We start from the raw sequence: 21859 nt of genomic DNA, 5'->3' as shown, positions 1-21859 counted from the left end.
CACGTGAAAAAATTAACGGCAATTCCTTGATACCCTCTAACAACCAGTCTATATTCAAACTTCCTGAGCGTGTCTTCCCCTGTTTGTTTGAAATGGAATTCAAATGAGGTCTATACATTGCATTTGACATCTCTTATGTCTCTTATTTCTCTCTTAATGTTTTTTAAACCAGACCTCGATCCTCTATTTGATTTTCCCCTCTCCAGTGTATATGGTCTGATGCTTATGTGGCTAGGTTCTCATTTAGAAAAACCAATATGATTTTCTAGTTTCTCCTTTTGGATTCAGAGTTTAATCCTCCTTTAACAAACTAACCTACCATGGTAATATTTGAAAAAACTAGGAAAAGATGCATCATATGAGACTTATTTTTAAAACAATAAAGTGGGCTGAAAATATATGAGGCTTTATTTATATCTCAAAGAATCAAAAGATTAGTATTATCTCTGATAATATATAAAGTTAAATTACATAATAAAATTCTGTATATTTAGTGATATTTATATGCCCTTCTAAGGGCAGGGCAAAAGAAACATGAGTATTTTTGAGAATTATATTAGGTGATACAATTTGAACCCTGGCTTTGAACCAGCTTGAATACCTAGGAGTTATCTCTGTTCCCCTAGGTAGAAGAACTGACTAGACTTGGTCTTCTTGGAAAACCAAGACATGATTCCTTATGAGGAACAGTGATAAAAGACCAGACCCCAACACTGAATGTGATCTTAATAAATTGCTAATAGCCATATTTAAGATATTATCTAAATATAAAAACTCTATGCTTAGACCAAGCCCAAGCTTAGAGCCCACCCCTATCACCTTTACTCAACAGCTGAGTACTAGGTTATCAGAGACTACTTCCTCTGTTATATTTCTTGAATTCCCAAAGAGTAAGATGGACACTGTGTTGGCCATTGCCTCTTCCAAAGGGATATGATCGTCTAGGAACTGAAGTGTTCAGTGTTCATTAAAAGACAGATCCAAAAGTCCTTCAATCCAGGACTAGAACAGCAGAAGAAATGGAGTGATAGACAGGTATGCATGGTCTCTCCTATAAATATTGTCAGCAAGAGACACCAACATACACACCTAGATGAGTTCACCTTAAAAACTAAACTAAGGCCCTCCTTAGGGAGCTATATTATTCACTTGATAGCAGTCTCTTTTGTCACATCAGGAATTAGAAGTAAGACAAAATGAGTCTTATAGGTAAAGGAACTTTTGTTGCAGAGGCCAAAGAAATAAGCCAATTTGTATCCTACCTCACTGATTTTATAATAATTGAAATCAATTGAAATAATTGAAAATCACGTTATTTGCTTAGAAAGGAAAGGTACCTTTAGTAAATAGCACATTGTTCCTTGAAATACAGTTGTCGAAAACTGAAGAAATAACTTCCAATAAAGGTCTTTAAGTCTTTTTTTTCTTGTATGTTTACACATAGCTCAAAATTTTATGTGTAACAACAATTTTTTGAGACTAATGGAAAACTGTGGAAAAAAAGGTCGGGGAGAATATAAAACTTGGTATAATTTACTGTAAAGAAAAATCACAAAATGGAAAACATATTTAAACTTCTCTTTCACGGATACATTATTTCAAATTTGAAATTCTAGAAGTCTGATCAGGATGTTGGGCTCCTTGTTCTCCAACATGAACCTAACGTAGTCGTAATCTTCAGAGTGCGGTGCTTGATATTTATGGCAAAGAGCCTTTTCATAGAATATTACAGAAACTCTTCATAGTATGTGTTTAATAGACCAGTTTGGTTTGGCATCAACTTGACATAAACTTTTGGTTATCCAAAGCCCTTAATTGCTTTGAAGTAAAAGCCCAGTGCTGTTCTTTTTTATTAAAATCATGTTTTTTCCTGTTATTGTGGTCTATTTTGGAAGACTGAGTTGTGATTTTTGCATATGTTCTACATAATGCCTCATTAGCAAAAAATCTTGTATCATTTACAAGTAGCCTGAATGTCTGTGTTGTTTTGAACAAAAATCCATATTAAAATTTAAACAATATAAAAATGCACATTTTCTGCTTATTAAAAAGGCCGTCTTAAATTAAATGCAAAGCAGTAACCAGTGAACACATGTACGTGAACATTAAAATCAGAATGATTTTACCTTTTATTGGCTTTTTCAACTCCAAAAATATTTATACTCTTACCAAATGTGTAACTAGTTTGTACTAAGTGGTTTTTTTAGTAAATGTTAGGGTGTTTACCTTCTTAATTAAAAATCATGTAAGTTCCATCATATCCCAGTGGGGGAAATTTAACCTATAAATGTTCCAGACACTCTGACTGGCCCTCTTCCCTTTGGTTGACAGCAGACTGTCATATCTTAGAGAATCCTTTTGCAGCCATGCAGTATAAGAAACAGCTTGGCTCTAGGGGCTCCATCTTTCCCTTCTAGGCACACACAGGGTTACTTCCTGACGCTCTTAAGTTCTTCCCCAGCTCTTTATTTTGAAAAATTGCACACCTACAGAAAAGTTGTAGGAATAGTCACGTGAGCACTTACATACATTTCACGTCTTTGTGTATCTGTGAATGACAGAAACCTGTTCTGCGTTCTGCACGCACATGCGTGAGCACTTTGCTCTCCTCGCCACCCTCTCTCCCTCCTCCCCTCCCTCCCTCCCACGCCCCCGTCTGAGAGTTAGACACATGTATCATTTCGTTCTCTGTACACTTCTGAGTATCTTCTAGGAACAAAGACATCCTCCTGCATAACCACTGTACAGCTGTCATGCTCGAGACACCTGACAGTACAGTAGCATCATCTAACACACGGTCCCTTTTCAAATTTCCCAATTGTATCCCTTATAGCTGGTGGTTTTGTTTTGTTTTGTTTTTTCAATAGCTGGTTTTGGTTTGTTTGGCTTGGTTTTGATCTAGTATCCAATTAGGGGTCATGTATTGTATTTAATTGTCATGTCTTTTAGGTTTCCTTTATTCCAGAGTGGTTCCCCATTTCCAGCCCATTGATAGTTGTTTGCAGAATGCCCCTCAATTTGTATTTGTCTGATTGCCCGGCCCCCTAATTTAGAGGGCACATCTGGTCCTTGGATGGAAGGGTAACTGGGGCCAAGGATAACCATGCACACATTATTATTACACAGGCAGGTGATCTGTCATTTTTAAAAAATATATCCACCAAGCTTTTGCTGTTGTTTTGAAAACCTTAGAATTTGCCCAGTGGAAAGTATCCCTGTGTTTTTATTATTATTTATTATTATTAATTATTATTATCATCATCATTATTATTATATCTAAGATTTTTCTGGGATAGCAGCTTGATGTATTTTCTCAGCACTTCATATGAACCACAGAAATTATCACAATTTATAGTAACTAGTGACTTAGTGCATACTTGAAAGTGGAGGGACAGCTAGAACTAGGAATATCTCCGAGGAAGGAGACAACCTAGAAGAACGGGAAGAAGTAATCTCTTAGGATTGGATTTGACTGGCGGCTCCCTCAACTAAGGACTCTGGTCAAATTCTTTACTTCGCTAAGCCTCGGTTAGCTACCTCAGCTGTAAAGTAAAGAGACTGAAATGGGTAAGTGGTTCCCTACCTTGTAAACAGCACACTTTCGTCCCTAGGGACCTTGTGTTTCTGAAAGATTTTTATCTACTAAGTAAGCGGTATTTATTAATTTAATCAACTTACTGGGTTTTTTTTCCTTTTATTCATCAAAGACCTATATTATGCCAATTGTTGCTTCTGATAATTGTGAAGTAACCTGCGTCATTGAACTGACTTGGTATAATTTTATCAAAAAATAAAAACAATACAAAACTTTCACTTCAGCAACTTAATTGCTAGTAAACCTACATTTCCCATTGGGCTTTTTGATAAATTGAATGTAATTCTCAGATTCCCACTACTAGTTGGAACCCATTAAACTTGATCTTCAGAATGATCCCTTTTAGAAAATCAGCCAGAATTTCAGTTCTTCCTGTCTCCAACCAGTCCTTGGGAGTGCCTCCTCCATTTTCATAAGAGAGTGATTATTTGCATGTAGAGTGCTTGACAAAACTGTTTCTCTCCATTCCTTGTGGGTATTGAGAGTAAGAAAATATTGAGCTCTGATTTCTGTTTTGACCCACCACCACAAGAAAGGTATGATCCAGAGGCAAATAAACATACACAGACAAATTTTTTCCTTTATGCAATCTTAAATCAGGGAGCATTATTTTCACCTATGAACTCAGGTAGCAGTTTGTCTCTTTTACCTTTCAAATAAACTTTCCTCAGCTCTCTTAGTGAAATTTATTCCATTTAATTTACTAGCACCCTTCTGTAATCTTACTCAGTAGTGTTACCTTGCTAGTGACTATTGTCTGTGTACCCCTAGTAAAAGCTATGAATGACCTACATTTCTTTTAACAATACACTTACAGAATGCCACTGTTTTTAAAAAAAATTATTGTAGAGGTGTTTTAAACCTAAGGTTGTTTTCAACCGTATCCCCCAAATTTAGTCAGCCTAAAACTATGATTCAAAGAGACCCTCTTAAAAAAAAAAAAACAAAAAACGGGGAGGTGCCTGGGTGGCTCAGTCGTTAAGCATCTGCCTTCGGCTCAGGTCATGGTCCCGGAGTCCTGGGGTCGAGCCCCACATCGGGCTCCCTGCTCACCGGGAAGCCTGCTTCTCCCTCTCCCACTCTCCCTGCTTGTGTTCCCTCTCTCGCTGTCTCTCTCTCTGTCAAATAAATAAATAAATAATCTTTAAAAAAAAAAAAAACACAAAGAGAGCCTCTTCATTCTGTCATAAATATTTTACTCAACTACTTTCCAGAATCTCATAGCCTAGCTCCTGTATTCTACAGCCTTCTCTTCTAAATGGTGATAAATACTACATTATAACATTTTTGTCTCAAAAAATCAAGAGGCTTTCTTTAGCATTCATAAACTCTACTGGAACAAAGTAAAATGGTGATGGGCGCTGGGGGAGGGGGGTAGTGTGAGAGAGTTGTATGCCTGGGGAATGAAGTATAAGAAACTTTCACTGGAGGAAAGATTTTTGCTTCTCAAGATTTCATATTAGACTATACATTACATAGCTCCACTGAAAGTTTTTCCTTCTCCTGTGTATCTGAGGTTTTAAGTTTCTGGATTTATTATGGCACCCAGTAGCAAAGCTGGAGTCAAGTGTTTTCAAGGCTTCCATTAGAAATTCCTTTTTCAGAGTTTTTTGCTTGACTGTTTCCAATTATATGAGGGAAACTTGGCACATAGGTTGTTGAACTGGATTACTTTTTTCAACATAAAATCTAATTTATTTCAGTTTGTTTTTAATCTAGAGATGGGCCAACAACTCTTCCAATATTTTAGAAGATTTGATCATAATTCTAAATAATATGTCTATAAAAAAAACAAGAAAAAGAAAAGAAACCGCATTTTCCAACTTAATTGTCCAAGGTTTTTTGCAAAATCCTTGTTGAAAAATTTGAGAAATTTATTTTTACAAAGCACATAATTAGACTGCTTGATATCTGTTTGCAGATCATTTCACCATGTGTAATGCAGCATGTATGAATTGTTGCATGACTGTCAGAGTTCATCTGAATGTTTTTACCATGGATTGTTCTTTCTGTTAGAACATCATCATCCTGAAGATTTGATGTTCCCATCACCGTGCATGAAAGAGAGCAAGAAAGCATGATGTGGTGGTCACTTAAAACACTGCTTATAAAATTAGCCCCATCTCTGTTCTTCAAAGGAAACCAACCTGAGGCCCTCCTCCTAGTACACAGAGGTCTAGGACAAGCCCCTAAGCACCGACTCTAGCCCCCTCTTGCCTCCATCATCCTCACATTCTTTGTCAGCTTTTTGTGACATTCCTTTCCCTTTCTTCCCTCTCCATCAACCCTTTTTTTTTTTTTTTTATCATATTTCATCTATGAAGAATGTTGAGTCGATTGTCAGGTTTGGGATGATTTTCCATTTTATACCTTCCTAAAGGCTAGACCACATTTATCACTTTGTTGATTTTGATCTTTTATGTCTTAGCACTTTCAGCTGAACAGCCGGCCATCCTTTCCTTCCCACCATTACCTTCTGAAAGTATCTAACTATAGGGCTACCTGGGTGGCTCTTGGTTTTGGCTCAGGTCGTGATCTCAGGGTTGTGAGATTGAGCCCTGTGTCGGGCTCCACGCTTAGCTCTGAGTCAGCTTCAGATTCTCTCTCCCTTTGCCCCTCCCACTTGTGTGCTCTTTCTCTCTCACTCGCTCTCTCAAATAAATCTTTTTTAAAAAATACCGAATCATAATAATGACTCTTACAGATAAAGCCCCTAAAACTGACACTTGAAAATAATCATTAAAGACTTACAGGTGTTGCATTATCCCAGATTAGGTGTACTCTCAAGCAAACTGACTTTTTATTTAAAGGACCACATTATTTTTGTTGTTCTCTAACTGCTACTGAAGTTGTATTTGTACCCACCTGTTGCACATTATTAGCATAAAATACTAAGTCACTTTTCTTGGCATTTTGAAAAGTTTAATCTTCAAGGAGTTTGGGAAAATATTCAAGAAAACATCCACCAGTTAAACCACACTGAAAAGTTTTTGAAAGATGCTTACCAGCCTTCGCCTAACAAAGAAAATTCAAAATTAAAACCTGTTATTTCTATGACCCTGTGTGGCTGAATTGATTATTGGGGCTTAATTCTTTGTTAATATCATTAAGTAATTATTACCCAAATATATATATATATATATATATAGATATATATACACACATACACACACATATGTATATCTTCTTGAAAATACTAAAATACTTAAAAACAAGAAGAATAAAATGTCAGAGACAACTGAAAATATAAGAAAAGACTTGAAATTATTTGAATAGCATTCTGTCCTTCCATGTCAATAACTGTCACTCACCATTGAGTGGTCAAGCCAAGTAATTCTGGGGAAAGCAGATTAAGTTATATTTTGACATCTAGTTATGAAAAAGTGAGTATCTTCTTTATTAGACTTATGTAAAATATATTTTCCCTTCATATTATAATTTTTTTAGTGAGTAAAGAGCATGCTGTGGGGAAGAATAGTGAGTGTACTGCTGAATGTGTTCTCAGAACTACTAGATAACGTGTTTTAGACACATAATTATTTTAACATTGTGTTAAGACTGTATCCTGGGTAAGATCCAGGTTCTTGGACTTGTTTATCTTCTGTGTGAGGACAACTAACTGTCCGATGCCAAAATACAATGAACTTTCAAATATCAAAGAGGAAAATTAAGTATTTCAAGTCCTCAGCTGGTTTACAGATGTGTGAGCTTTGTAGTCCATTTTCTGGTTCCAGTAGGGCATTGTGACAATTTTTCCAATATGTGTATACTAGATAAGTTTTGGAAGTAAAATTACTTACTTTAAATCCTGAAATAAGTTTCTGAATTTAAAATTTTTATGTTTATTTTTTTAAAGAAATGAAGTCTAAAACTGAGCTTTACAATTTTTAAAATACTTTTGAATGTAAAACGTATGAAATTAAGGAGCCTTTCTCTGTTGGGAAAGTAAATGTCTTTTGAAAACGGGTATTCATTTAGATCCATGATTAACCTTTAACAAGATCTTCCTGTTAAATTCTACGTTTGCTTTAATCTCAGTAGGAAAAATACAAACTAGTATTGCAGCATATAGAGTTTCTATATACCCTGTGGACGTTAAATGATCTCTTCCAGCTAAAGGCACATCTGCAACATATTTAAATGCCAGCTTTGGGCATTATTAGTATAAAATGCTAAGTCACTTTTTTGGGAAATATTTTGAAAAGTTGAAACTCCAGGAGGAAACTCCAATAAATGGTAATCTTATGATACCATTTGTTTCAAGGGAGTGGTAGGAAGATGAGTGGCTGTCTTTCATATTTTTCTCCTAGGGAAAAATAGTATGATCGTCCTCCTTAAAATAAGTATGAAGTTTGGGGGTTGGGAGGATTGCTGTGCTATGGACTGATGTCCTTTTGCACCATCTTTCAGGATGCTGTAAAAGAGTTTTAAGTGCTTATTATCAGTTGTTGTAGAGGTGACACAGGTCCTCAAATTTGAGTCTCCCTTCAGACTCTGAGAGTCTATGAGTATAGAAGTTAAAGAACAATGATTGGTTGGTTTTAAATAATAAATCTATCCTAAGTGTATAATAAACTAAAAATCTAGGTAACGTTTCAATGAAAAATTGTGATTCAACCACAGACTTTTTTTACTCTGTCTCTCTTTTTCTTAAACACATTGTTGAAGGTCAAACATTCGGGACAATGTAGAAATGATTAAGCTTCATAAACAACTAGTGGAGAAAAGCAATGCTCTTTCAGTAATGGAAGGAAAATTTATTCAGCTTCAAGAGGTACTGTGATCATTTATTTTATTATGGTGATACATAGATACAAAGTTATCTATGTGTATACATAGTGTATACATAGATACGTTATCAAAGATAGTGTTTAAGTTGTATTTTTTAAATAGAATGGTAGTAACACTAAAAAGTTATTTTTAAAGATGCTCTTTTTCTTAAATGTGTATGATTTCACTTCATATATTATTTGTAATTTATAACTTAATGACTAAAGAAATAACTGCTTGGACTTTTCATAAATATCTGTGTCATCTCAAAATAAAACCTATTTATCATATATTATCTCATGCCAAGAAAATGTATTTTTAACTCCTTTTATCTGAATTCATATGGGCACATAGCACTGAAGGGTTAGATGTATTTCCATCTATCTTCAATTATAAGCATTTATGAGATATCCAAGATAGATCAAGTTAAAAATACGAGTAATCAGGTTTTGTTCAGTGTTTCTTTGATGTGTTTTGTTTTGTCCCTATCTACCATTATCACAAAATATTTGAGTACCCATCATGTCAACTATCAGGGTACTTATTTTAAATCTTGACCATTCAGGTTGACAGTACTTGGGACTCTTCATCCCGGCTGCCTTAGGACTGTGGCCCCACAGGAATGTGCCATCAGAAGATTCCTATTTATTGGCACTGCATAATTAACATAAGTTCTGGAATTAATGAACTCCAAATCATTCCAGATGAGCAGAATTCATATTAAGCAGTACTTTCTTTGAAGTACTGAGACAAGGAAAGCAGTAAATTGGTGGAAGGCATAGGGTCTTCTGAAACCTAAATTTACTATTGAATTAGATAAATATTTTAAAAATGTATTCTGGTTAGTGTTTTCCCCCCTGATTAAATGTGAAGTAATAACTGCCTTCCATATAAATGTGAGAGTTTATGAAAGAGAGAAGAGGAATTGGAGAATGGAGATAATAGCACTGTCTGCCTATAGGTAGAAGAGGGAGATTAAGAAAACATGGAGCTGAGGGCCATTTCTAACATGGGGAATTAGGAAAGGAAATAAAAAGTGAGCTTACCTTCTTTTGTCACTTTGACCATTTTGGCTTCCATTTAACAGTGCTGCCAGGTATTTGTTCAAAGCCCTCATTAGGTCAAGTGTCTGCCATGACACAGGTTCCTCTCTGAGGGATTGATATTGGGTAAAGATTGGAGAGGTTCAGACCAACAGCTTCAATGAATGAGGTAGGAAGCCCAGGAAAAGCTGGTTAAAGATAGCGTGCTATGATAATACCAAGATTAACAAAAATTGGACTCAAGTTACTCGATAGCCATGTTTCCTTTAAGTGATTGGAGAACTTCAGTAGAATGTAAGTGAAATTAATTAGCAGATGAGCCATTACATGTTATGGTCGTATGGTCTCTGTGAAAAGACTTTAGTATGATCATCTTTTTATCTATTAAAAAAAGCATGAGGCATTTAAGAACATACATTTGAATTTAAAACATTCATAAATGCCATTTTAAAAATTAAGAAATTGGGATGTCTGGCTGGTTGGGTCAGAGTGGTGAGTTCAGGCCCCACGTTGGGCATAGAGATTACTTAAAAATAAATAAATAAAAATAAAAATCTGTTGTAAAAATTAAGAAGACTTCAGTAACTATTTTACTGAATTGAAAATTTCAACCTAATTGTATTAAAACAACCTTCTGTTAGGCTGTTTATGTGCTGTGGTGACAAATCCTTTCAAGTTTGATTATCTATGGTCAGCATTTATTTTGACCGATGTGGCAGCATTTTTAGACAGCATGTCCAACCGCTGTAACCACAGCAGAAAGAAAAAAAAAATTGCTAAAACTAATTTACTCACTGGTCACTAATCAACCAGTCAAAAACTAGGAGGAAATAAAATAAAGGACAAAAAGTTTGCATTATGTGACTCTGTGCTAAGAAAACTCTGTATTTTTTTTCCCCTAATGATACACTTGGGTCAAGAGTGTCTCCATGGACAAGTAGCACATATACATTGTGAGGTGAAGATTGAATTGTATAATGTGGGCTTTAGGAGTAAATTCACTTATAAAATTGTAATCACTTATTTAACGCAGAATCCAAAATTAATTTCAAAAAGATTCTGTTTTTTAGAAGCAAAGAAGTCTCCGGATCAGCCATGATGCCTTGATGGCAAATGGGGATGAACTAAATAGGCAACTCAAGGAGCAGCGTTTAAAATGCTGCAGTCTTGAGAAACAGTTACATTCCATGACATTTTCTGAAAGAAGAATAGAAGAGGTAAGCTCCAAAAAATTTATTAGCCGTTCCTTGCGTTCAGACTTCTCTGTCACTGTTTCAAAAAAGTAAAATAGAGACATTCCAAATAGTACATTTATTTAAAGATCCTAAACTACATGCCAACTCAGTGCCTAAAAATATTTACAAATGTGCTGATAACCACTGTTTACCTAAAGGATTGACTCTTGAGGAAAAAGAACACATAACATTTTGCAACTTACCTGTGGAACTTAACTTTCTCAGCCTTAACATCTGATTAGCCATTTGAGATACCAAGACCACATTAGACGAATACACATCTGTTTCTGAAGAGAAGTATATTGTGTTCTGCAACGTCAGCAGTTCTGTGAAATTATTTCCTTTTTTTTCTAGGAAGTTGTTTGAACACTCATCTCTCTATTATTGTTGCTACTCATGCCTCCCAGCTAGCACAGTCTCTTTCTGTCGTCTTTTAAACTTGTTCTTAAAGAGAATGGCAATGAAATAAGATGCCTACATTCTGTTCTGATCTTTAGAGAATCCTTACTGTGTCTCAAACTAGCATCAAAAGGGAATTATGAACATGGAAATGAATTTTAAGAATACTGACCCACGGGAAAAGGTTGTAACTACAAAATATACTGGTGAATAAAACTTAAACATGAATGCTAGGAATAAATACAGAAAGCTACATTTTAGTCATAAAGCTATGATGGTTATCCTGAGTTTATTTCTAAAAATATTCATTAGGATAAAACAAGGTATACGATTTTATTTATTCATTCATTTATTTAGAAAGATGTGCTACTGGATCTTTGTAAATTCCAGGTAACATAAGAAATTTTGTCTTCAGAGTGAATTGTGATTGACACAATTTGTTTGAACCATGAACCAAAAGAAAAGTTAATCCTTTTATTTTTTATGGGCCAATTGAAAATTAATACAAAATGAATATAATGATGGAATTCATCAGGGAGGAAAGTAAAAAATACTATGTTTCCCAGACTTCACAGCAAACTTTTAACACATTCTTTATTGAGTTTTGGCACATGTCACCATAAAGCAATGCATACGTTTCTACTAAATTAAAACAGAAATATTAATTTCATGTTTACTTAACAACTTGGAAAAAAATCAATGCTAAATTAAATACAGACAATAAAAGTTGACTAGTTAGCAGCTGCAATTTAGAAGTCAAGACTAAAACATCTTAGCCTCCTCTCATGTTATTTTACCCCCGTGTGATTTTATTCGATAATCACCTAATGTGTCATTTTCTTTTCATTTTAGCTGCAGGATAGAATTAATGATTTAGAAAAGGAACGGGAACTTTTAAAGGAAAACTATGATAAACTTTATAACAGGTAAATCATGATTACATGTGTTCTCTCATTCTCTTGTTTGAGATCTTATATATCAAAGCAGTGGGTGTCAGAATATCTAATATTTATTAAAGAATTAGCAATGGATGATTGCAAAAAATATATATATGTTATAAAAGAAAAATAAGCTTTTTCTAGGCGTTGGTAAGAAGTTCTTTAAGCTGAGCATTAGTCTATTACTAGAAAACCATATCACTTTGTTGCCAGTAACAATTGCTATTACAATTTATTGAATATAGACTGTAAGCAAGCAGGCCCTGTGCTAACTACTCTTTAATACATTATTATAAATTTCTCACAACAACCTGGAAATGTAGGTAGTGTAAATGCCCATTTTGCAGGCAATGAAGATAAAACAATTAAGTAACTTGCCTACACTCTTCAAGGTCTCTCTAAGCCCTGGTCTCTTCCACTGGGCTACCCAGCCTGTTAGCCGAGAGTGATCCTCTTAGTGGAAAACAAAGGTGTCCACTTACAGTCGTCTCTGTTCCTTATAAAAAGAAACATAAGTATCTTTATCTCAAGATAAATTTGTTTATTTATATAAATAATCTCTACACCCAATATGGGGCTCAAACTCATGACCCCGAGATGAAGAGTCGCACGCACTTCCAACTAAGGCAGCCAGGCACCCCTCAAGATAAATTTTAAAGAGCTACTTCAGTTTTGTTTTTTAATCTACTTCATGGTGATGGTATTTTAAAAATTAAACCCTTTTGATAATGTTAGAAACAAAATTCTACACCGCAGCTAAGCTTAGTTAAGCGGTTCAGATATCTATGTGTATGTGTCTGTGTCTGTGTATACGTGTGTATTTTTAAGTCTTTTCAATATATAATAACTGATAAAGGATAAATACAAATTTACATGAAAGTAAATTTAATACATATATTGGAAGATATATGTTAGAGCTGATATTCAATAGTTGCTTCTATTGATCATATTCTGAAACATCAGAAAGTAGCCATCTGATGTACAGAGACACCTCTTTTTAACTGCATGTTTTGGATGTTTTATAAACTAAATTTACATTTTATAAATTAAACAAATCATACCTAAAGAGTGCAGGGTTAGGCTTTTATTTATTTTTACTTTGAAAAGATACCTAGATAATTGTTAGACGTCATTCCAGTGGCATGGATCATCTATGTTGTTTACCTACTACTGTTGATTATCTTTGCACAGTGGCTCATTATATTAAGAGTTATCAATAGCAGATTCAGACATCAATTAAAATAATATCTAGGGCTTTCCAGCAAGGATAGGCTGGCTAAAAATCTTTATGTGGGATCCACCTTGGACCCCTTCCAGATCATTTGGCCTTATTTGCTTTGTTCTGGCTTCTTTCTCATCAGCCCCGATTAATTTTACCTAAAGCATTTATTATGCTTCCTGTTTTATATTTTCATTTCTATAGAACAATACAAGGTTTATATTGATATATATCTAAGTATTTAGTAGTTATGTGTTCGAAAATTCCAAATTTCAGTATGTAGATCACATAACCACTGCATTATAGGGCAGAGAAAATAATGTTATCCCCATATTTTAGAAATGAGGGAACTGAGACTCAAGAAAAATTAAGAAACTTGTACAGATTCACACAGCATTGCTGAGACTCCAGTATAGGACCCAAACCCAATTCTGTTGACTCTAAAACTTGAATTTTTTTTTCACTGTGCTTCACTATCTCTCTGATTTTAATTGCATTGGAAAACTGATTCTGTGGAAGGGAAATGTTCATGGAATAATAGAACTACCATACATCCAGAATTTTTTATTGATTTATATTTATCTTCAACATCTTGTAATTTCAAATAATTTAACATGGACTTAATAGAAGAAAATAAGTGCCATTTGGCCATTACTTATACATTTTCTACTTCCCAATTTGAGGATTTACTGAATATACCTTCTGGGAATAAAAAACATTAAACTTCACCAGGAATAATGCATAAATGAAATTTTGAGGGAGACATGTTTTTCTCATATTTACTTTATCACCATGAAACTTTATCTCTCCATATTAGATGATCTGAGAGTGTAAATCTGACTTTGAAGGGTTTTTTTAATGTTTTATGCTTGAGCTACATTTTTTTACTGTCACATTAAAAACAGACTTCGTTATACTGCTTACACTTGAATTTTGTGTGAGATATATGGAAGTAAATGTGTGTAATGAGTGTCAAAACATTTTGTGCCAAAAATAAACTTAATGTCACTTAAGCACAAAACCCAGCAAGCACATATGATAGGAAATAGAACCATAAAATTCTCTAATACAAATTTTTAATATATAATATGTTTGCAGAAGCAGAGTTGGAGAAGCTTCTACAAAAATCATCGTTGTCCTTAAGATTCTTTACAGCTTTTGTGTTTCATGGCACTTATTCATCATTGCCAACAACTAGTGCTCATCAAAAACTAAATAAATTTTACTCCCTGTTTGGTTAGTCATAGTGATAGCATGTTTTTTAAAGGAGAGCATTTGTTTGTTATTCAAAATTGGCTAGTTTTCAGGAGAAAAATATGATTTGCAGATTACATTCTCATCTTCCTTTTCCAAATGAAATTTTGAATGTGTTTATTACTTGACATATGACATATTAGAGAATCATCTGGTAAGATAAAACCCTCATGTTAGTATTTGGTATGAGCTTGTTTTAATATGCGAGAACATTTTTGATACAATGCCAAGAAATAAGTATAACTTTAAGAAATAGTCCATTTAAAAATTCATAATAAACTTTTTGCAGTTAAATCTGTGTGGTCAGAGAAAACTTTATACTACAATATTGTAAAGCTATGTCCCATTTTTAAAGTTAGTATAGTTTTAGGGTGGTGTAACTGATGAATACAATAGTCCTTCCACTATAGTATATATGAATAACCTGGAAAACCGCAAAATGTAGGTTGCACCACCTTTGGAACCTCCCTCCCCTGCCTCCCACCACCATCCGATTCAGATTTAGTCAGTTTGAGATAGGATCCAGAGAATGTGTTAGAGGTGATTTTAAAAGGTATTGACTCCCTGAGAGACACTAATCTAATACCTGCTTTTAAAAAAGAGTTGGTCTAGTTTTTGAAGATGGTATTAACTGTTTAAGAATTGGTTTCTACTATGTAAATTGTAGTCATCTATTATCCAGAATTTAATGGAGCACTGCTGACCACCCATAGACTCTCTGGGCTCCATTTCTGTAAAGTGAGCACCTGTCCCCTGCAATCTTCTAGGAATCATGAAAGCTCATGCGATCAAATAGGAGCACTTTGTGCTTCCCAGAAATCAAACTGAGTACATTTGGAGCATCATTTTCTTTCAGTAAGTGAGATATCCCTATGTAAATACGTATTTAATTTCCATTAGGTCCTAACTAAAGTACCTATGGATTTCTTTGTGGATGACTTAGAGTTTATCCTTCCCTCTCTCTCACGTTAGGTTGCCCTTAGACATTGGAATACATGGAATTTCTTCTGTAAGAAAAAAGGCCTTAGGGTGGAGACAAATTCTTCCGCTCTTATTTCTGTCTGATCATGTTGTTCAGCGGTGTGTATGCTGACCCATGACTGCCAGTGGCCATGCTGGTGACCACAGGCACCAGTGGGCATTCGATTGACATTTTCTCGCTTCTGCAACAGAATGTAACAATGAAATGTGCACACAGACCAACTGTGATCCCCCCCGTTGTCACTGAAGGCAATATACAAAAACATTTTCATGAATAAAAGGTTCTCAAAGACTGTTCTCATATGCAGATTTAATCATGTACACAGCCTTTACAAAGAAAATGGAGCCAGATGTGGTTCACCATTTATAGTTACACAGATGGCTCCAAGCATAGAGGAATACAGTAAATTCAAAAGGAATTCCTCATGAAACTCCAGTGGAATGTAATCCTAAATTTAGAGGGAAGATAGCAGCGGACTAAATTCAGATTGACTTATGCTGATTTACACTAGTATTTTGTGGGTTTGGAAAAACCAGGCTGCTAAATTGTTCTTAATTTAAACACATACAGCTTCTGATGTTTCTGCCAGATTAACTGTTGGTGATCTTTTTGCTGGTACTAATGCTATTGGAACACTACTGTTTCCAATTTTTGGCGTCTGATATAATGTATAATTGTGCCTATTTCATCATGCTAATTTTTTTTCCGGGTAGTACATGTTTTTAATAATACAAACACACACACACACACACACACACACACGTGTGTGTGTCTGTATGTGTGTGTGTGTGTTTGGTTTACATAATTTGACCAGACACAAAAATTGTATTTGTTCTTTATTTTAAAAAGTGAAAATGTAAAGGAATATTCTTTAATATTTAAAGTACATACTTTGTTTGGATTTCATGTAAGTCTAGGTAATTGTACCTCTGCTAAAATTAACTTGAAATACTGGTATATAGGTCCATGCGTTTCTTAAGATTCCATATGTGAAATGAGAACATTGATAGAAGAAACAGATGTCATATTTAGAGAAACTTCTAGAATTCCATTTATTTTTATGTTCATATTATTTTAAATGCAATAAAAATATTCAAAATGTAAAATAGACACACAATTCTTTTCCTTTGAAAGCTATGCCTCCCAGAATAGTATCTCTCTTAGAATAAAACCTCGAGACTAGCTGGGAGCAACATTAAGGGCAATTTTCAATAACAGGTTTTTCTTCCATTTACTTCATCATCAGTACAAAACCAGATTTTATAAAATTTTGTTTCATTTACCGGGTTTAAAACAAGGAGAAGGGTCAATGCTGCTGATAATTATTCAGTCAAATCAAGCTTCACAGATAATAGTTTTCTGCTGAAATACAGATCAAGATCAGTTTTTCCAAAACCTGGCTATCACCTGGGGAAGCTTTATAAAACTATGAATTCCTGGGCCCCAGGACCTTCATTTTTAAATCTCCCTGAGTGTTTTTAGTGCAACTGGTCTAGCACCAGTGTTCAGTTTATCAGCACTGGCGCAAATAAATGCTGGGATTTCATCACTAGTAGATTGTGACGAGGGTTTAAACTGCTGCACTTTTACTGAGGAATAACGTTTCTGTCTTCATCCTTCTTACCAGGGTGTTCTCGCTGGGTTTTCATCCTAGTCGTGAACAAAGTAAAACTTTGTTCTTAGTCTGTTATTGCTGTTTGTGTTTTAGGACAAAAACTACATTATCACTACTTCTTCACAGCAGAATTACTGTCTCATCGTTCAGTGTGCTATCATTTCATGGCCAGAATTTTGTGAATGTGTTATTAGCACAGACTCAGTAACTAAGTTTCAGATCTTAGCAGTGAAGATCAGGTGGCGAGCCCCTGTTCTCTGTATTAAGAGGGTTTGTATGTGGGAGAGAAGAGTTTTATCTGAAGCCGATGGCTGAGGTTTGGAATTGCGGATTCCTCTGGAGTATGTACAGTATCTAAATTCCTTTACTAGTCCCACAAAAGCTGCACACTGCCAACTTCTCTGACTGTAGAGCTCTAAATTAAGGCCAGTTCCTTTGCTCATCCCACAAACCCTTTCATGTTTGCTAACCGCAGCCTGAGAAAGGCGCCTTGGTTTCAACAGCAGCAGACCAGCATATGTTTACTTAATTCCTAAGACATGATGACAGTGGTCTCTGTACCACTAAAAGCTTTTCTCTTTCGTATTTTCGGTCGAGGCCGATTTCCAGGCTCTCCTTGCATGTCACGTGTGTTTTGCAGTGCCTTCAGTGCTGCCCACGAAGAGCAATGGAAGTTCAAGGAACAGCAGCTGAAAGTACAGATCGCTCAACTCGAGACTGCCTTAAAATCTGACCTAACAGACAAAACTGAAATCCTTGACAGATTCAAAACCGAAAGAGGTACACATCAAACGACTACTGACTTATTCATTTCAGACATCTGTGTTACTCCTGGTTATTCGCCGGCTCAGTCAGCGCCGACTGTGCCCCTACTGTTTTGCCAGGCACCTTGCTCCACGTAGGGGACATCGCTTGCATTAACAGCCATCCACTTTCATGAGTTTATTGGTCGCTCAAAATTTCCATTTACTCAGCCTAGCATATACGCCAAAGGAGTTATTTCTTCACCAGAGATACTTTTATTCAGGTTGCCTTTCATTTGTTTTGTTTTGTTTTGTTTTCCTAAATGTCAAGCCTTGCTGTATTCAGCAGTCGACAAGCATTTATTGAGCCACCAGTATGTGCTAGGCACTGTTCGAAGTTCTGGGGGGCACAGCAATGAGTAAAACAAAAGCCTTGCCCTCATGCAACATAAATTCAATAGGGAGAACCTGACAATAATTAAATAAATGTGCAACGTGTCAGGTGGCGGCAAGTGCAGTGGGAATAAGAACAAAGCAGCGTAAGATGACAGAGGAGCAGAAGTAGTTGCTTGCTAGTTTTGGTAGGTCGAACAGGGAAGATCTCTGTGATAATTAGATGTCTAAATCTACTCTGTGACAGTGAACTTAAATACCAGGAAGACTTGTCAAGATGTCCCTGCTAAAATAATAATCATTAATAAGTTTCATATACGAGTCACAGATCTCACCCTTCTCATCTCATGGAAATAAAATAATTATAATTAAAGTAGATGTCTGATTTACTAGATTGTACACACAAATGCACAACAGGGGAATTGAATTATTTGTTTCAAACGTTGTATCTGTTGCTCATCCACTACATAAACCAAGTGATGTGATAATAAGGTTGCTTCTTTTGAACATTTGCGATTCTGTTGCTGAGAGCATTTCAAAGTTTAATGCAGGCTCAGTTAAAAAATAAAAATTACATATCTAGTCAGTACTGTATATATTGATTTAGATCACAATGCCATATTTTATTAACTATAAGAGAGATTTTTTTTTCCCATTTTGACATCTCTGAAGTTGTGATGCATCTTGTAAATGATAACATTTTAAAATTATGGTCTGACCTTTTTTAATATTTTAAGAAGTCCGAAATCGATGTAGTCTTAATTTCGGTGAAACACATACGCAGCATTTATCTACCAAGTGATTGAATTTTGTGAAAAATTATGAATTTTTCTTGGGAATATTGTGAGTAGAATAAGATGATGACGTGATTTGTGACTGGGTGGGTATTTAAAAGTTTTGATGTCAAAGATATATAGTTCCTGACTTTCATGTGATACTTAACAGTGCTTTTGTTTAGTAGCTGCTCAGTAAATACTTGTTGACTGAAGGAAGCAGAAGCGCTCCATATTCCCTGTTTTCCGAAGACAAATATAAACTGCTCATTCTTAAAGGAAGAGAAATGAAAAAAAAACCTCTCTTATTTCTGTGCTTTCTGTATTTCCCTAAATATTAAAAATTCCAAAACTCTTTATCTCTAAACATCTGAATTGGTCTCTGGAAAGAAACTCTTAAGGAGATAGAATCTTGGTGGTCTTTTTTTTTTAAACCTATCTGTTGTTGTTGAATTAATTCCAAAGCTTCTTTTAAATGATTAAAACTACAGTTGCTAAGTTATTTTAAACCACCATTAATCCATTCCTCATCTTTTTTTTACTAGTCTTTATGTCTTTTTAGGATTTTTTGAATGGTTAAAAATAATTAATGTATAACATTAAAGTTCAGTAAACAAAAAAAACTTTCTAAAAGTCATTCAATCACACAACCACAAGATAATCACTCTTAATATTTTTATGTGTGTCCTTCCAGAGTTGTTTCTATATGCATAGATACTGTTTTATAATGTGCTTTTTTATTTACTCTATTATGAAATCGTTCCTGAGTATAAATGTAAATCCACATCATCATCATTTATAATGGCTGTCATAGTTTTCCATGTGAGGATGTACCAAAGATTGTTTAACAGTCTTCTGTGGATGAATTTTTAAATAGCTTCCATTTTTTTAAGTATCATAAACATCTTTCTACACAAATCTTTACACGTTTATTCATATGTTTTGTTAAGAAAAATTGCTAGAACTGAATCTTTTTAATACAATTGTTATTTTAGTTATTTTGCTTGACTACCTGAAATGTATAGATCTAATGATTTAGGTTTGGGGGTTTTTTGTGAAAATGTTACAATAGATTATAAGAAAAATATTACACTCTTGAACCATTTTTTCCAGGGAAATACTAAACAAAAAGAATTGAAATGATCTGTATGAGGAAGTCTTTTAATATTTAGAAAGTTCCTTTTTGTATTACAGATTTTGAAATTGTTTCATTTTACTTTGAAGTCTCTTCACACATTTACCTTTTCATGTATCAAGTGTTCCTTGCCAGAAGATGTTTCCCTGGGTTCTTAGAGTCATTCATCTAACTGGCAAATTATTTTTAGAGAATACTTACCTCTTTATTCAAGGTACAAATTAGTTTCAGATTGTGTGAATATGTGGGAGAAGGATATGTAAATGCAGTTTGCATTTGGTTAACGCTTAAATTAACTGCATGTGTTTAAAGGCCCAGCTTTTGAAAGTTCCTTTCTATCTTTAGCTGAAATGCATAATTCAGCATAATGCATATGGTTATATTGATCACAGCTGAAGATATTAGCACAAAGGATCTCTGAAGATTGTTTAGTTGAATTGTTCTCTGCACTCTGCTTATTAATGGTGTGCTTCAAGAACATAATTTTGAAAGAGTAAAATGTTATCTCATTTGAATAAAATGCTGTTTAGCTTAACCTGCTTTTTGTCAAATCATAAGGTAAAGAGGTTATTTTTCATCTTGTACAGGATGCTTTGATTTTTCATATTATAATTCAGCAAGTCTATCTCTTTTTTGAACTACAGCGTCTCCGTGCTTTTTAAAGAGCCAGGAGTTCTATCCCCAATAAACAGTTTGAGAAAGGAAAAATTGTTGCGGATAATTCTACATAAAATTTAGTAGAGAGAAAGGTACTGGTATTTAGTAATGTCATCTTCCACTAATAAGTTATTTTCTCAGTAATAACACCCTAGGTTTAAAAAGATCAATGAAACGGGGACATTGTTGTAGAAACAGAAACCAGCAAAGGAAGAAACATTTGAATAAGTTTATTTATACCTACTAGCATATCATTCTTAGGACCCTGCTCTGAAATATTGAAAGAATAGAAAAACTAGAGCATAAAACTAGAAATCAAAATACACTGTCCGGATGAAGGTGGAGTAATCATGTCCTTTACCCTTTACCTCATTCTCAAAACCCGTAACACTTCTTGCAGGCCAGAGAAGGAAATTATATCATCCTCAAGACCTTTGGTTTTACATTTTTCTTACTGTATTTACCTTCTTTCTGTTACCTAACCATTCCTATCTAGATTTTTTTTAACCTCGTAAAATAAAGCATTCCGCATTCTTATTCTACTCTGTAACCGAAAAAGTTGTTTATCTCCTCTACGAATTCGTATTTATTATTAATCCTAATTTTTAGTTTAAAGACAGGTATTTGACCCTTACCTTCAAAATTTCCAAATACTGTTCTCATTTGGAAACTCTCTCATTTAGGTCACTGAGTATTAGCAATTTATCCTCTAGTATAAACTTTTAACCTTTTATCGATGAGATGAAAAAGGTTTATATATTTGATATTAAAATGTCTCTGCATACCCCAGAGTCACAGTGTTTTTCCTTTTTAGTTTGCCAGGAAATACGTGACATTGAAAATATCCAAATTTAGTCCCTTTCTTCTTAATTGTGTAATTTACGATTTTCACTTACATGTAGCACTTCTAGCTGGGGAACACAAAGCATTATAAAAGTCAGAAACGTATTTTTGTATAAAATGCATTCAGTGTGCAAATGTATTCATGTAAGGAATTCTTGGCAAATGTGTTGGCTTTTTTTTAAGAAATGGAAACAAAAATGTACAACTTGAATTGAGGACTTTTGATAAACACAAATCTGTGAAAATAGGATGAGATTAGTGGAGA

The 21859-nt window shown here is 34.6% G+C and overlaps 1 protein-coding gene across 4 annotated transcripts in view; it reads left to right on the top strand.

The window, feature by feature from the left end:
- RPGRIP1L (RPGRIP1 like) overlaps window positions 1-21859 on the top strand; it is a 92140-nt gene that overhangs the window by 14520 nt on the left and 55761 nt on the right. For 3 of the 4 annotated variants that reach the window (XM_032424153.1, XM_032424154.1, XM_032424156.1), the window contains 4 exons: window positions 8264-8369; window positions 10479-10625; window positions 11895-11968; window positions 17691-17830. In XM_032424153.1, the coding sequence (XP_032280044.1) occupies window positions 8264-8369; window positions 10479-10625; window positions 11895-11968; window positions 17691-17830 (467 nt within the window). The remainder of the gene's footprint in view (window positions 1-8263; window positions 8370-10478; window positions 10626-11894; window positions 11969-17690; window positions 17831-21859) is intronic. The other variant, XM_032424155.1, reaches the window with a different exon arrangement.

This window comes from Phoca vitulina, unplaced genomic scaffold (genome assembly GCF_004348235.1).
Source record: "Phoca vitulina isolate PV1807 unplaced genomic scaffold, GSC_HSeal_1.0 scaffold30, whole genome shotgun sequence".
NCBI classification, from domain to species: domain Eukaryota; kingdom Metazoa; phylum Chordata; class Mammalia; order Carnivora; family Phocidae; genus Phoca; species Phoca vitulina.
This window is presented reverse-complemented; position numbering and strand designations above follow the sequence as displayed.